This window comes from Melospiza melodia, chromosome 2 (genome assembly GCF_035770615.1).
Source record: "Melospiza melodia melodia isolate bMelMel2 chromosome 2, bMelMel2.pri, whole genome shotgun sequence".
Classification (NCBI taxonomy): domain Eukaryota; kingdom Metazoa; phylum Chordata; class Aves; order Passeriformes; family Passerellidae; genus Melospiza; species Melospiza melodia.
Window position 1 is genome coordinate 86,859,998 of NC_086195.1, and position 16,935 is coordinate 86,876,932.

Below are 16,935 nucleotides of genomic sequence, written 5' to 3' on the forward strand. Positions count from 1 at the left end.
GTTCATAATTTATTGTACAGGGATATGATGATACTTTCTCTTCAAATACATTGACATGCATGTAAAAAGTTAACATTCTCTGCTAGAATAATTGTCTAAATCATATGCACATTACTTGACAGGTCAGACACACTGTAAAGCTGAGAAAAAGTCATCTATATAGCAAAGAGGAGGACTATAGGCAGAGTAAACCACACAACTTACCCCTATTGTTCCAAAACTTTCAGGCTTTCTTCTAATTTTTTTCTTGCAAAGGTGTCTCCATAACCATTTGATCAGATACCACAAAGACTTTGGGCTTGGTATGACATTAAAAGGAGTGGGCAGAGTTCCTCCTTCTTCAAAGTAACTCATCCAGAGTTTTGTTCGAGCAAACTTCCACTCAATGTCTGCATGATCCTGCACACAAGAAACACATCATTGACATAGATATTGCTGTAATTAAGGAGGTGAAATAAGCCCCTAAAAATCTGAAAAAACTAAAGCTAGAACAACCTTGAAATCCTAATGAATTGTCTTTTTTAAATACTGCCATCTTTTGACAGTACATATTTAACACAAAGCAAAGCAAAGCTACTTTACCTCAGCAAGATGTTCGATATGTAAAGTATGTATCTACTTATAAGCACTTCTTTCCTGTTACAAGCTGTTAAATTATTGAAAGTCTCTCAAAAAACAGAAAAGGTAATTACAAGCAGAGAAATACTACATTTCTGGAAGAAGCAGTTTGTTGTAATAGCAGCTCACCATTATTCTGCATAGATCAGTCTAATTATGCTGCTCTGCAGCTGCTGCAACAGGTCAGCAAGGCTCATGCATTTTCTTAGAAATTACCAGTCCCTAAAATTCACAGATAGGTTATCCAACAAATCATGAGGATACTAAAACTATTGAGTCAAGTATCTTCTTTTTCTTACTACTTCAGAATTCAATGTTTGGAATAGGTTGGGGGGTGGGTTTTTAACTTTATTTGAAATTTCATTTCTTTTGGAACCTCTATAGCATTGTAAAATCCTGAAATTTTTGGGAAAATGAAAGCTAAAGGCCATGGAAAGATGTCTAAATCCTAGCAGCTGAACAAGAAGTTTAGATCACTAATGTTAGATTTGGATAGCCAAGAACCTCAGCTACAGGTATAGTCCTGGTCATACAGTAACAAAAGCAACAATTTACAACTTGTAGCAAGAAAAGTAAGCACTAAGTTTTGGTGAGTGGTACTATGCTGTGATCTGGTTCACTAGACTCTGACAACTAGAGTTATACAAACACAGGTGGTCGGTTTTTCTTTTGTGGAAACACTTGTAATTTCCAGATTGGAAAAAAGGCATATTTATAATCTTAAGACTGTGAAGCTTTCTTTTGTTTGCTTTCTGCATGATCATATTTGAATTATGATATGATGAATCAGTGTTTTTTTCTCTAAGACTCCTTAATAGACACTTTAGAAATAAAACTATGCCAATTGCTCTGGTAATGACAAAGACAGTTTTCATTGAAGGAGGAAGCAGGACTAAGAAAGTCCTGCTTTCTCAAAGGAAGTTGAATGAGAAGACATGACCTTTAGTTTGAATAGCTAGTGTCCTTGGAACACGGGCACCCCATTTCTGTTAACTGTATATCCATGTCAGATAAAAAAATAAAATAGCAGTCTTTCAAATGCTAATAAATATAATGTATTAAAAATGAAGCAGCAACAGAACAATCCTGGGCATTCTTTTTCTAAGAAGAAGTCCTGCATAGTGCAGCTTGGGCAGGGCTGTAGCCCATGTCACTTGCCAGAAGCATCAGGACACCCTCCTCAACCCACGAGCTGGCTTCCTCATCTCTTCCCCATTTGGTGTTGTGGGGAAATTTCACTTTAACCAGTCCAGCTTGGGTCTGGTTTCTTGTCCTTCCAGAACAGTGCAAAAGAATCAGAGCAAATTGCAATATTTGTCCCAATGTCCTGTCTGTGAAGTGTTTTACTGCCAGAAAAATTGAATGTAGGAACAGAGAGAGGGTATATATTAGAAATGATCTAAAAATAAGAAACAACTTACAGCAATGAGTTGGTAAGAGTTATTCATCATGGCTATTAGCATGTTGAGTAGAACAACCAGAGATATTACATTATAGGTACCAAACATGGTGGCCCCAACAAATTCAGTGAATTCATGCCTTGCTTTCACGTTGGTCACATAGAGATTGATGAGTCCAAATATAGACCAGAATAATGACTGCAGCGTTTCAAATAACCTGAAAAACAAAACCCAGAAAGAATAGCTGTACAATAACTACACATTTGGTTCTCAGATTGTTCAATTTCTCCCAAAGCACACAAAAGTTCTTGATTTGACTGAGATGAATGACATTTATCACAATATAGCCAACATAGAGGGAATATCTAACAAGTGAAACAATGGCCTAGTCTTTCAAATGTGGGCCTCTAGATATACAATACAGTCTATAAATAAGCTTGCAAGCAAAAGTCTGATTTTGTTAAAATTACAGAGAGATAAATATAGTTTCAGAGATGTCATGTTGGACACCCTCTTTTGAAGTACTTTGACCCTTTGCTTTAACTATAAGGGGTAAAATAAGGATCCAAAATAATTCAAGTATGATTGTAAAAGTAATTATTGTGTCTCGCCAGGATGTGGGAAGAAGTATGGTATCCTTATCCTCACATTATGCAATACTGATTTGTTGAGAGCAACTAAGATAAAAATAGTTGAATAATTAGAAAGGCGTTATTATCATTAGCATATGTTTTGTTTTATAAAGAAGGGAAACACACACAAAAAAGTCATGCTGCTCTCAAAAGAAATTTGTGTTTTTATACCTAAAGCAAATGATATTCCCTTAGAGAAGTTTGTACAACATCTAGGAAGCTAGTAACAATGATGAACTTTAAAAAATAATCCTCTGCAGCTAGATACATCGAAAATTTTCTCTTTTTGTTCTGTGTTCAGCTACGCTGTAGTGTCATAAGAATTGTCCTGGTTAGCTTGTTCCTTGAAAGTATGGAGCACATAAAGCATCAAATTTTGACATGACATATACCTTCTGACACTAGTACCAGTACTCCTCACTGTTTCCCAGATGAATATTGCTTCCCTCAATGCTGAGCTCTGAAAAATTTCTGTGTGCTTTTCTGTTCAGATCACATAAAGTTTAGACCTGCATAAGTGTTATTAATATACAACATAAATAGGCTGTGCCTGAGGAAAATTACTTGATTAAGATGATATAAAGGCTGCTATTTTTATAAAGTTATTTTCTCTAAGAAGGAAGCCATTGGTAATAAATATATTTTTTTAAAAAGCCTAAATACACAGAAGTTAATAGTTAAATAGATATTTATAGCAGTAGTTTGATGTAGGTTGAAAGGTGAAAGACAAGAGAATTAGTGTTCATTTGGCAGTGCTTTGGTTCTGTAGATGAACTAAAAACTATAATGAAGTAAAATTGATTTTCAAGAGAAAAAAAACAGAAACAGTTTATAATAGAAATTAGAAATTTGATTGTTTGGAGTAGAGTCAGTAGAATGTGGGACTGCATGTTTTTTTTACAGCCTATCACATTTGGAAGCAATCTTCAGGTTTTAGAACACCAGACTTATTTAATGTCCACAAGTAGACATGGAAGAAATGCATAGTGACAGCTGCCTGGATGAGCAAGGTCTGAACTGGTGACTTTATGCAACTTCTAATCTCATTTATCTTCCTCTTTAGATCTATTTTACCTCATATCTTTTGAGATATCTTGAATTGTACAGACCTCACTGTGGTATGAGGTGAACATTATTAGAGTGATGAAATGTTAAGTTTTTTTTTATTATTAGGGTAATATTAGATGTGTTTGTCAGGACACCACTGCAATACCAACAGAAAACAGAGGTTCTTTTCTGTAGACAGTATCTAAGTCATTAAAATATTTGGGGAGAGGAGGAGGATAGAAATAAATAGCTACTTACGTTGAAAATGCATTATTCTGCTTTTCACATCGTATTCCTTTGCAGTTGCCAGGTTCATTTGTCTCATAGTAGAAGTACAGCTGGTTCAATCCATTTGCAAAAGCGAGCAGCACAAGGCAGTATATGAAGAGAAATTTCAAAATGTCCAGCAACATTCTTCCTAGAGATATCTGCAGAGGTCCCAGGTGAGAATTTGCAGTGAATAATGAGATCAAGCGCAGGGAGCTGAAGATGTTTGCAATTGCAAACAGGGCCTCAGCCACCAGGGTTGGATGCCACATGTCCCAGCTCTCCCGTGGAACTAACCCACTGTACTGAAAACAAGCAGAAGGGAAGAAATTACTCCTCTATTTTGATGCATAAACAAGCATGTCAGTTCCTTTATAAGCTGCTCAATTAATTTGCAGATATCACAATAAATTTTCACAGTAGCAAAAATTTTCACAGTTTAAAAATTCTGACACTGCAAAAGGAACAGTTTTGAGCACCTTGCTTTTTAGGATTATAGAAATTTCCAGCTGTACAAGCAGGTAAATTATTTATTTGAAGGAAAGTGCAGGGCTGACAGTGATGGATAGAAACCCACAAAAGCTCTGGCAAGTAGGAAGAAAACATTCAATCACCAAGTAAGTATATCAATTAGCACTAATATTGGACCAATGATGAAAAAGATGTTTATTAATGAACCATGGCAAACTGCTTATGTGTCTCATTATCAAAGAGTCTGACCCCTGAAACTGTGACTTCTGTTCAGGCTCTACCAAAAAAAAAAAAATATTCTCGAAGATGAAAGATATTTGAACTGAGGAACTGAGGATTAACTACTATAGCAGACTCATTATTATTTATTTGAACTCATTAATCTGTTTTATAGAACATATCAGATGAGAGAATCTATGCTAGGAAGCCTCTAAAAAGGGGATAATATAATATAAAGCAGATTTCAAATGGGGCCTATGGTGTTATCTGTATTTACCTATTCTAGACCATGCACATGCACCTTCAGAGCTGCTGGGCATGCCCTGAGCAGTAAGGAAAGGGACTCCATGTGTCACTGGGGCCAGATGACACAACATAAACAGGCATCACAGCATTTCACCACACTCACCCTGCAAAGAAATTGATCGCTGTCAGAGTGGTTCAGAAACACCTGAGTAACATAAGTTAAGTCTGTAGGACCTGATCAGATGCATCCCAGAATCCTAAAGAAACTGGCTGATGTAGTTTCCAAGTCTCTCTCCATCATATTTGAAAAGTTTTGTCAGTCAGGTGAAGTTCCCAGACTGGAAAGAGGAAAACATAGCACCCATTTTTAAAAAAGGGAGAAATTAAAACTTTGGGAACAGCCAACCCGTCAGCCTCTCCTCTGTGCTTTGAAAGGGCAAGGAGCAGATCCTCCTAGAAGCTGTGCTAAGGCACATGGAGGACAGGGACACAATTTAAAGCACCAGCACAATTTCACCAAGGCGAAGTCCTTCCTGACCAAGCAAGTGGTGCTCCATGATGGAGTGACTACATCAGTGGACAAGGGAAGGGTTGCAGATGTCATTTGTCTGGACTTGTGTAAGGCTTTTGACATGGTCCCTTGTGACAACCTTCTCTCTAAATTGGTGAGAGATGGATTTGATAGGTGGGCTGTTCAGTGGATAAAGAACTGGCTGGATGAATGCATCCATGAGTGCATGCCTGGAGGACAGGATGTCATCCAGAGGGACCAGGACCAGCTCAAGAAGTGGCCCCATGGGAACACCATGGGGTTTAACAAGACCAAGTGCAAGGCACTGCACCTGGGTCAGGGCAGCTCCCAGTATCAAGACAGTCTGGGGAGTGAAAGGATTTGGAGGAGATGGAGTTGAGGTGCTGGTAGATGAGTGCTCACAGCCCAGAAATCCAACCATATCCTGAGCTATACAAGTAGTGGGGCCAGAAGGCCAAGGGAGGGTTTTCTGTCCCTCTACTCCACTCTGGTGAGATGGCACCTGGAGTGCTGTATCCAGCTGCAGCATCCCCCATGCAGGAAAGACATGGACTGTTGGAGTTGGTCCAGAGGCATACAGTGAAAATGGTCATAAAGCTGGAGCACCGCTCTTCTGAGGAAAGGCTGAGAGAGTTGTGGAGGAAAGGTGACTTTGGGGAGATCTTGTGGCCTTCCAGTATCTAAAAGGGCATCATAGCAAAGATGGAGATAGATGTTTTACTAGGGCCTGTAGCAATAGGAATTAGCTAATGGCTTTAAACTAAAAAAGGGTAGATTTGGACTAGATATAAGGAAGAATTTTTTTATGATGAGGATGGTGAAACATTGGAACAGGCTGCCCAGAGAAGTGGTAGATAACCCATTCCTGGAAACATTCAAGGTCAGGCTGGATGAAGCTCTGAGCAGCCTGATCTGATCCAGTTGAAGATGTCTGTGCATATTGCAAAGGCACTGGATTACATGACCTTTAAAGGTCCTTTCCAACCCATTTCATCCTATGATTCTGTGATTCTACAATCCAAACTGTGAAGGGGAACTGGACATTGCTTTGGACATCAACAGTCGGCACAGGCCCCACACCAGGGTTTCTCTAACCAACTGGTATTGCATGTGAAACTGTCCCAGTGCCTGACAGCAATCCCTGGCACAATGCCATTTACTCATATACAAGCAGCCATAGCAGCTTTGGTTTTGGATTTGGGGATGAGAACTGAAAAACTGAAAAATAGCCCATTAAAGAATTAAGAATTACTCAGCCTTACATTTTGTTCACCTGTGATATTTTTTCTCTACAGTGCAATGAATTAAATCTAGACCTAAATTTCTATGCTGGAATCATAGATCAGTATTCTCTTCATTAGACTATCCCCTCCCTAATGATTATGCTCATCTACCCCATTCACTATGGCTCTCTAATCCAGTTCTGATTGATTCAAGTTCAGTGATAAAAAACAGGCAGTAGAAAATAGAATTTAGTTACTGGGGACAACACCTAAGAGATAAAACAAGAATAACAAGCAGAATAAATTATTTTCAGTGTGTCTGAGGATAGAGATGAAAATTCCTCAGCATGATTCCTATAATGGCTTTCTTAGAATAATATTTTACAGCACATTACTGCAAATTCTCATGGCATGTTCCAACCCTCACAGCTGAAAACTTGCGCCTTTTAAAAAACTAGGAATAATTGTCTGTACAAGCAAAGGTTGGTATTGGACAGTGCAGTAGATACTCAGATTAGGGAAAAGTACACAAGCTGTCTTGGGGCAATAAAGTAAAATACAGTCATGGAGAAATGTGAAGAACATTCAGGAAACTGGGAAGAAATGGAGTTTTTGGTAGAGAATCAAAAGCATCAAACTGCAGACATATTTTAGGTGAGGGCAAGTAGTGGCAGATTCCAGGGAAATTACAGATGTGAGAGAGTTGGGAGAAATTGAAGAAAATACCCTTCAGAGAAACACATGGAACTACAGGACACTGAACAAGTATAGCACATGATATACCAAGACAAGAAGAATCAAGTTTAACAAGTCAGGTGTGGATAGCCATATCTGCACTCTGCCATCTACTCTTACAGTCAGCAAAGAGAAATGAGCAGTTCTAGAGTAGTGGGAAAGCAAATACCCCATATAGGTGAGTTGCTCTTTAAGTTTCTCATTTTCTCCTCATTGATTGTCGGGGAAGGGGATAGACTGTCTTATGGCTGTAGTCTGGCAAGATGCGTCCAATATCACATTTTCTAAAAGAAATTATGTCAAGCAGAAAGGTGAGGAAAAAGGGACCTTGTATATGATGTCCTGGAAAAAGACACAAAACTGATTTGTTCGAACATTCAGAAAAGATCAAATGACGTTTAATTTGTAAAAGGGAAATCAAAGGCACAACTGTGATGTTTCAATGTGACTGACTCTTCCTTTTCTGGGCCCAAGAGCTTCCTGCATGTTTGGATAGAATTCAAGAGGTGTCACCATCGTAAGTGGAGAGTGATGGCTGTTATTTCAGTGTTGAAGAAACATAATTTAAAAGACTGTAAATACTTGGCAGAAAAAGTGAGAAAGGTGAAGGCCTGAGAGATAAGTTTGGAAATTGTCTGTGAAGTATACTAACTGCAAGAAGACAGCAAACAATATAAAGAAAATAATGAGTATAAGAGGTCTCTTAACAACAAACCCCTATTGAATACACTAACCAGAGCAGAGGATGCTCTGGTGAAAGGGAATCTAGAAATATTGAAAAAAACCTCTGCAGAACAAAGCAGCTTTCATGTGAAAAGGAAAATACAGAAGAGCAGCAAAAAGACTAGGTATACTAAAACCAGGGACAGTGAAAAAGAAAAAAAATGTATCTTAGAGTCAAACCACATAGAATTGAAGTATTTTTTTCTCACTCATGTTTGTTGAAATTCTTCTGTTCTACACAGGATAAATAAATTAATATTGTTCTAAGGAGTGGAAAATGGTAAGAGAAAATATTGCAACACTGAGTTTGCTGTAAATCATGGTGTTGATACTCTGCAGTCCTCTATTTGGTGACCCTGATGAATTTCTAACCCCCCTGGAAATGCAAACACAACCTTTTGACATACAGCAAAGCCAACTACCACTTAATTTGATTAAATAACACCCATTATTGGCTCTGTGGTTGAAGGAAATTTACATGGCACATCAATGGAAAATTAAGAAGAGCAGAAAACAAATTGAGCAGCACATAAACAGTAGAGTTTCAAGGTAAATATATGATGCTTTTGCAGTGTCAGCCAGGGAATACAAGGTAATAATCCCTGATCCTTAGTCAAAGGAACTAAAATGCAAATTCAATATCTGAACCATTTGTGAGAAAAAACTGCTGGATGATCACTGTTTTCCCATTAAAGCAAAAGGCATGAACTCTCGATCTCTTGGAAGCACCACAAGAGATCAAGGAGACATGTAGATCAGTCTACCTGAACGTTTAATGGGCTGTTGGACCTCAGTCTAAGATGACCCTCTTGTTTCTGGTCACAAAGAGACAACTTAAATAATATCCATTTCAGGAAAAGTACTTCAAATACTTTTCTGAAAAGTCATATGTAAATGTGAACTCTTCCTATTTTAAAATGTATGTGGCAATCTTTGCATTCATTATGTGGAATTTCAAGCAGCAGTAGGAAGGGGGCAGGGGGGTGGCCTAGCAGAGAGCTTTAGAATGGTAATTACACTGAGGAATAAGGTCCATAATTTCTCAGGGGTGGAGAGGTGTTAATCTGCCTGTGTAAATGGACATTTAGTCTGTGAATCTGATAAAATACCAATCAAAACAATTTTACAATGCAAACATGTAACAATATGTTAGCGTCTGCAGAACTGGGGGCAGGAGAGATATAGAATCTTATTTACTCCTGAAAACAGTAGACCTGACACAGTGATCATTAAGCCAGTTAATGTTGAGATAAATAATGTACTTTAGCTACTCTTCAGAGTTCTTGCCCTGAATAGGAATTTGTTTCCCTACTAGATCTTCACATCAGAGGCTGAGGCACTTTATCAGCAATATGAGATTGTATGTGATTTTTAGCAGAATTGGAAACAAGCAGCACTATGTCTAATGTTCAAGTTTAACAAGTATTTAAGAGAAAGCAAGAAGATTCTGCACACATGTTGGCACTGCACTCACCTTTACATACCAAAACAAAATACATTATATTCAAAAAACATAAAAGGAACCATTTTTTCTTAGCACACCAAAAAACCCTTCATAAAAACAAATGTGCTGCTTAAAATCTGTCATCTTGTACTTCAAAAAAAAATATAACAATGTACTATAGATTATGATATTTTTATGGAGGAGAGAGCATTTTCAATGGATACACTGGATAATTTAGGAAGACCTAACGTTGATACAGAGACAATAAACCACAGGCCATTGAAAATTATAAGATGTCATTATTTTATTTGAATACTGGCAATGAAACCAGTTACTTTGAGTTATCTTAGCAGTCCCTCATCCTGAAATTATAAGCTTTGCTGAATTTTACATTACCCCATCAGCTACTCTAGATAATATCCATCTGCTTAACTACTGCATCAGTAAGAGCCTTAAATGGGCAATAAACACTGTATTTTACTCTGGGAATATTTATCACACAGGAGACGCTCATAATTTCATTCAAGGGAGTTGGTTAAAATGTTTTCTTGGGTGGCTGGAAGTGATCCATAGAAGATAGTATAAATCTAAGAACTGACCTTATATATTTGGTTTAATAAAGACAGAAGAGCTGTAACTTAGAAAAACCTGACTCACAATGCTTAGGAAAAGAAAATGAAAGCTTTACATTAAAATATACTGGTTACATTTGGCATCCTCTCAACGTCATCTGGCATAGTGGCAAAGAACTCTGTTGTAGGCATTTGAAGGAATGTGGCAGGGTATTAAATAACACTTATATTCCTCTGTTCATTGTCATGTGTTATCATGTGTTTCAGTTGCCTAGCAGAGCTTTTGTAAGCATTGTATTCACCATGATTAAAATGTACTCACTAATTTGGAGAGTAATGGATGCACATTATCCCAGATACTGTCACCTTGGAATCTGATTACTGTAAGCAGAAGCCATTTTGGAGATGAAAGGATTATAATGTCTTCTAATCAATATTATTCTGAAGTGAATAATTGGCCATCTCCAATGCTTTGGAAACATCTATTTTAAATGAACTGTGTGCTTTATTTCAAGGGACAGTGAAATGACTATTTATTTTCTAGTCATTTTATTATAAAGCATCTTTGTGTGTAAAAAGGCATTTCATTAGCTTTTAAATGACACTTCACCACTCTTTGGAGCACCTTCCTCTTTCAGGCTCCAAATTTCTTCGAGTGAGAAGACTTCCAAAGGTTTGCAGCCAGAGATCCAGCACGTCAGAAACCTTTCGTCAAAGAAGGCTGATGTGTCAACACACGACCGGGGGAGGGTCTTTGTTCATCCCTGCTCCTGGCTGGCTGGCACACGGAACTTTGTGAGCAGACACAAGATGATAAAAATTAGAGTTCCTAAGCTCCTCTATGCCTGTGGCAGGGCTGCAGCAAGAACAGCTGCTATTTGAGGAGAGGAAGTCGTCACTGGCTACTTGATGGCTCTCTCCTTGTCCCAGTCAGAAGCATCTTGGCAGAGGAGGGACTCTCCTTCCATGCACACAGAGTAGTACTATTGCAACTATAAATTATTGCTGGCGGCGGGGAACTTGAAAAAGCTGAAGTACAATGCTGATCCCAGTGGCCAGTAAAAGTGGGCTTATCTCTACTTGGATGTGGTAGGAACTCTATGACAAATGCTAAAAAATCCTTATATTTCCTTTCATATGTGGTTTCCTTGCGCTATAGATCATTTTTGGCTCAAGATATCTCATTTTATGAGGAATTTCTGTCATATTATTTATTCATGTGGAATACAGACAAAATGTTCACAACATCATGTTCTGTGCCTTTGGAAAGAAGGGCTGTTCTGCTGGAAGATACTTAAAAGAGTGGAAATATAAGAGTTTTCAAAACAAGTCCATGAAAAGAACATAAAAATGAACACACACAGCCTCAAATGACTTATAATAAATTTTCAAACAAAATTAAAATCTTGCTCTTTAGTTCCCCCCACCAATTTTGACCACATATTTTGGCAGTAGTTATGTAAAATTGTCTTAGGGGCAATAATTTCTCACTCAAAAAGTCAAAGATTAACATAAAATGCAAGCATTATAAAATATTACAGGTAATTTTCATTTCTCAAGAATTTAACAGTATGACAGCTCAGGGCAAAATAAGAAAAGATTGCACAGGCCAAGGAGAAAAAAGCATAAAACCCAATATTTTGTTTGCTCTTATACTTGTCTAGTTTCCTGTCATTGCTGCAGAAGATTCACAGAGCACATCATACATCTCTTGAATTGCTAAGCCTCAGGACCTCCAAACACAGATAAAAGATTGAAGAAGCCTGATTTAATTTATCTTTGAAATGTTGCTGATTTTTTTTTACAGTTTACCTTTGAAAATGCAACGATTTTCAAGGAGATTGTTGCCAAGTACAAGGAGTTCATTACAAAATCCATGAGATTCCACCAATCGTGAATGTAGTCCTGTAGTCCACCATCCCACATCTGTTTAATTTCACCCCAGATAAAACCTGAAAATAAAACATAATTCATTAGGCATGAATATTAAGTTTTAAAAGGCTGTGACTATTCTAGACACTTAACTCATGATAGATTGATTTTCCTTACATCTAGTGTAAAGGGCAGGTGGATAAGTGCTCTAATTTACACATCCGGATAGGTAAAATTTCATCTTTTTGCTATTTCCAGAATTAATTTGTCACACAAAACCCCCATAAAAAAATCTGCTTCTACAAGGACAATTTCTTTGGTTTTCTTCAATCACTTTCGCATTGTATCCTAAAAAGTATAAAAAGTCTTAAAATAAGCTACCAGTGTCAACTCAGTCCTTGGCAACTGATGCAATGTATTTCAGACTGGAAAATTTATGACTGCAGGTCAATCCAACACAATTTATTTTATTTGGAACCCACATAATAAGGAAGAGAATTTCTATTGTTATTGTCAATGCTGAGCTAAAGTCTCCCTTTTCCATATGAGAGAGTAGTGTGTCCAGAAGAAAGTCTTTTGTTGACACCTTCCTTTGGGACATGAAGCAATTGAAACTGTTTTCAGGTGTGCAGAGCACACGTTGTGCTAGACACAGTGAAACACAAATATTCAATCCAAGTGGAAAATCTTGCAAGTTGTCTAACATGAACTTGGTTTAACAGCTTCAGAGACAACTGTGTGGAGACTCTTTTTAATGCTATAAATATTAAAACCACTCTGAAGAAGATACTCCACATTATTGTATATTTTGTTTATAAGACAACATAGTACATTTAGATGCACATTTCATTATTATCTAAAGAGATTTTTTTGATAACAATACCATTGCAACTTTTAATTTTTCACAGTTAATTATTTTCTTGCAGGAATTCCTTACTTTGTGCTCATTAGAGGGGCAGAAATAATACCAATCTCTCACATATTGGTGTTGAGTAACAGTAAATGTCTTTTTTTCACCTGCTGTTTTAGAAAATGATAAACAGATTTTGTGCAGGGGCCTATAGAGTTCTGCATTTCCTTACTATGAGCTTAATTCTCCTTAAACCGTAACATTTTGTTGCAGTGGGTCTTCTGGCTGACTGGATGGAAAACTTGTGATTTTTCTCAAGCATGATCTGTATGAAGTAATCTCTGGCCTACTCTTGTTTGAGCCATGTAGGTTTTTGAATTATTACAAATTAATTTTCCAGTGTATTGGCTTAGTGTTTCTGTCTCCTGCTTACTTTCTGAAGGAAAAGTCTCCTTCCTCACTAACTTCACCCTCAAACCTCAGACACATGGTCCCATCTGTTTTCTGTGTGTCATCACCAATACTCACAAGCCTCAGGAGTACCTGAATCACCTGATTGAGCCAGCAATTTTTATTTTCACAGGATTAATTTTCAGCCATGCCACCATCACCATTTCAGCATTCTGCAGACCTGGGGTAACACACTCTGAGGAAGGATCTCGATGGGAACATGCAGACAGGAAAGCGGAATAGGCCCATTTCACTGCCTACAACAGCCTAGACAGGCTGACTGCAACTCTATCTGTAGTGTATCAGATAAAACCAACCCAGAAAATACAGCACTGTTACAAAGTGAACACTTATTTTAACGATGCAATCAATTGTGCTGCCCAACAGCGGGAGAACGGCTGAACATGATTGCACGGCAAGGGTCAATATCCTCTAAGAGCACACTGCTCTGTCCTGCTACACTGCTGTTAGCTGCCCAAGTGCCATCACAAAGGCAACACACTTTCACAAGGCTACCAGGGCAGGCTCCTATGTGCCTGCCCATTTCAGCCAGTAAAATGACTTAATCACTTACTCTTCAAAGACCTGGTCACTCGTGACATGCAGTACGGACATGGTGACAGCAGATCTGCCTCCCCCTTCTCTCCACAGTCCTCTCCAACCTTCACCACACAGTCCCTGAACTTGCAAATGTCCCTGCTTGCTCTTCCACTGCCTTTTGCGCATAACTTGCTAAGACCAAACCATCATCAGGTCATAAAAGCAGCTGCTTTGTGGGCTGCTATATCCCCTCCACATTACAGACACTGCTCTGAATCACTGCTGCTCCACCTGCTTTATAGCACATAAAAATCATACAGCAGGAAAAGACCTGGCTCCAGGCTCCAAGCCAAAGTCTGTGTAACACAGATATGGCCCCTAAGTCTCAGTGTCACAGAACAGTGCCTTGCTCTTTTTCATTTAAGGAATTTTTACTTAAAAGTTGCAGGATCTTGACATTCGCAAGACTGCCATGGCTCATAAAGCAAACAGCTGCATTGACAGAAGATTCCGAAATAAAAAGGCTTTGCAGAAATCAATACACACATTCATAGAATGAAATAAACTTTTTTGTGACTTATCAGAGTTAAGGATTGGTTTTAAAATACACTTTGAAAAGACAGCAGTAATAGGTTGGGATGCAAAATAAGATGAATTAAGATGAATGCTTTAACAAGAGGCTTTAGGTTAATTGAAGTCTTCACCACCAGGCAAAGATATGAACTGACACAGACTGCAGTGGGGCTGCTCTCTGTAAGCCTGTTGCTCAGCATTGTATGCTTTGATGGCACTGCCTAAAATATAATGGGATTATGTACAGATTGAAAAAGAAATGCTGACTAATGCTGCTGCACTTGATCTGTTTTGTGAGTGAAAAGCCAGACTGTTTTTCCAAGCACTTCCTGGGCTTCAGAAAATGAAATGTAATTTTAAAGTTGACATTAACAGAGAAATACTGACCTATTATAAAATAGGGAAGAGAATATATGGCTGTTGTAAATTTGATCATTTTGAATTAGAAGCACAATTAATCCAAGCGACCAGCAATTTGGAAGTCATTTGGCAGCTGAAAGTTCTGAGTATACTTTGATGTTGTAAAGGTGGTGGTTCTAATTATTTTTTTGGTTCAAGACAACTTTTATGTTCATTCTGATGCATGTTCTTTTTAAGCAAATAGTAATGGAAAACTATGAATCCCATATTTTTGCTGGCTGCAAGAGAGATGTGATAGCTTGCTCTTCTTGCCAGCCAAAGCATCTAAGTACAAACTCAATATATAAATACAGTTACTGAGATGCTACGTGACTCCAGAGAACTTGAAGCTATGCTGATGGACAGATGGATTCTATGTTTGTGAAAGACACACAGCCCACATATGCACAGGAGAGCTGCCCACACATGTATTTTTGAAAGCAAATCTTGGTACCAAGTCCTAAGGTTGATTTCTCAAATTCACAATTGCAGGGCAACCTCACCATGACAGCTGTGATCAGAGTCTTTGCAGCTACCAGGTCTCCATGGCTAGGGATTCTTAGCAGGGCTCATCTGGAGCAATGAATGCTGGAAGAACTGGACTCTCTAGAGTTCTCTAAATCCTCCCAAGTGTGCCTCAGGGGCTGTCCTAGAAAAGTGTTCTCTGAAATCCCAGAGCCTTTATGCAAGGCTGAAGATGTCTGTAAGGCCTGGTGAGCTTACATGATGAAAGTGTTCTGAACAACAAACCTCAGGGATTCCCAGCCGTGCTGTTTAGGTTTAATTTACAGCAGCCAGCAGAGGCCTTGAAATTTTTTGCAGATCAGAATTGTATCTTTTTACAAGAAAGACGTGTCTGAGGGGAAGAAGTCCTTATGTCCACAGGCTCTGACACAACACGCCAATTTTCTTCTGTTACATTCACTGGGAGAATCAGGAAAAGACTTGGAAAATCTACAGGGTTTTTTTTTCTTGGGTGTATTTTTTTTTAGAAAAATACATCCAGAGATCAGAGCAGAATTATTTCTGTGACCTTGTACACTTTTCTACTTGGAAGATTAAGGGATAGCTGGATAGTACCTGATTTTATTATGAAAGGAGGCTTTAGGGCATTCCCAAACACGACCTGACATGACAGAGGAGAAGATATGCAGTGACAAGACTGTCTAATAGAGGCACTGCTACAGGTAGGAAAGAGACACAGAGTCCAGGCACTGCCTGATTACTAATGTTCCAAAGCAGCAAACACTGCTGCAAACTGACAGAGCTCATGTCAGAGCTACACTTTCAGCAGCAAGGAAGCTGACATCTCGACAAAACAGAGAGGACACTGCCAGCCTGCACACAGGTATTGGGGAAAAACTGCTAAGAGAAACCAGCAAAAGACAGGGAGCATATCTAAAACAAAAGCCTTTTAGGCAGTCAGGCTGGGGACAAGTTGCTTGCCCAAGGCCCTCTTTTAGCTCCCTGGGAGGAAACAGGAATCTCCAAGGCAATAATCCTGTCATCTGCAGGTGGGTCAGTCTTCCCACTGGCTGAAAAGGAAGCCATGGAGGATCAGGCTTAATTAAAACAGATGTCTAACTTCCAGATGCCTGCATTTAGCTGAAATAATTCCACTCAGAGCAAATTTCACTATTTTAGCTGGATATTCTTTGCTATATTTTGTCTCTTTGCTCCAACTGTGTCTTTCCCATCTCTTCACATCAGCCAGATTTAACACCTGCCTCTTAGATCCTCACCTATCCATACCATGCTGTTATCATTTATTGCCACTTGCAAGGAAATGATAAACATCATGCATCTCTTCCACCTCATTAATCAAGGATTTTAATTAAAAAGTTGAGGGTAAGACTTTCAAATACTTGCTGCATTGTTTATACCCACATATTGGAGCAGTAAAAGAGAAATAACAGCACGGATATTTTGAAACAGCCTAAGATGACAGAGAAAAATTTTATAAACTCTTACAGTTTTAATGGGATGAAATAGATAAGTTCAGGGCAGGAATCTCACAGACCACAAAGGGCCCTGGGAATGACAGACACCATGGGGAGGTTTTGTAAACCATTGTGAATTGTTATACATGCAAACTGATCAACTGCAACCATTTGAATGAAGT

The 16,935-nt window shown here is 38.4% G+C and overlaps 1 protein-coding gene across 1 annotated transcript in view; it reads right to left on the minus strand.

The window, feature by feature from the left end:
* Window positions 1-16,935, minus strand: part of TRPC4 (transient receptor potential cation channel subfamily C member 4) — a 131,185-nt gene that overhangs the window by 11,159 nt on the left and 103,091 nt on the right. Inside the window, exons 5-8 of the mRNA XM_063149210.1 lie at window positions 11,942-12,081; window positions 3,956-4,269; window positions 2,040-2,235; window positions 205-399 (exon numbers count right to left, since the gene is read on the minus strand). Of these exons, the coding sequence (XP_063005280.1) occupies window positions 205-399; window positions 2,040-2,235; window positions 3,956-4,269; window positions 11,942-12,081 (845 nt within the window). The remainder of the gene's footprint in view (window positions 1-204; window positions 400-2,039; window positions 2,236-3,955; window positions 4,270-11,941; window positions 12,082-16,935) is intronic.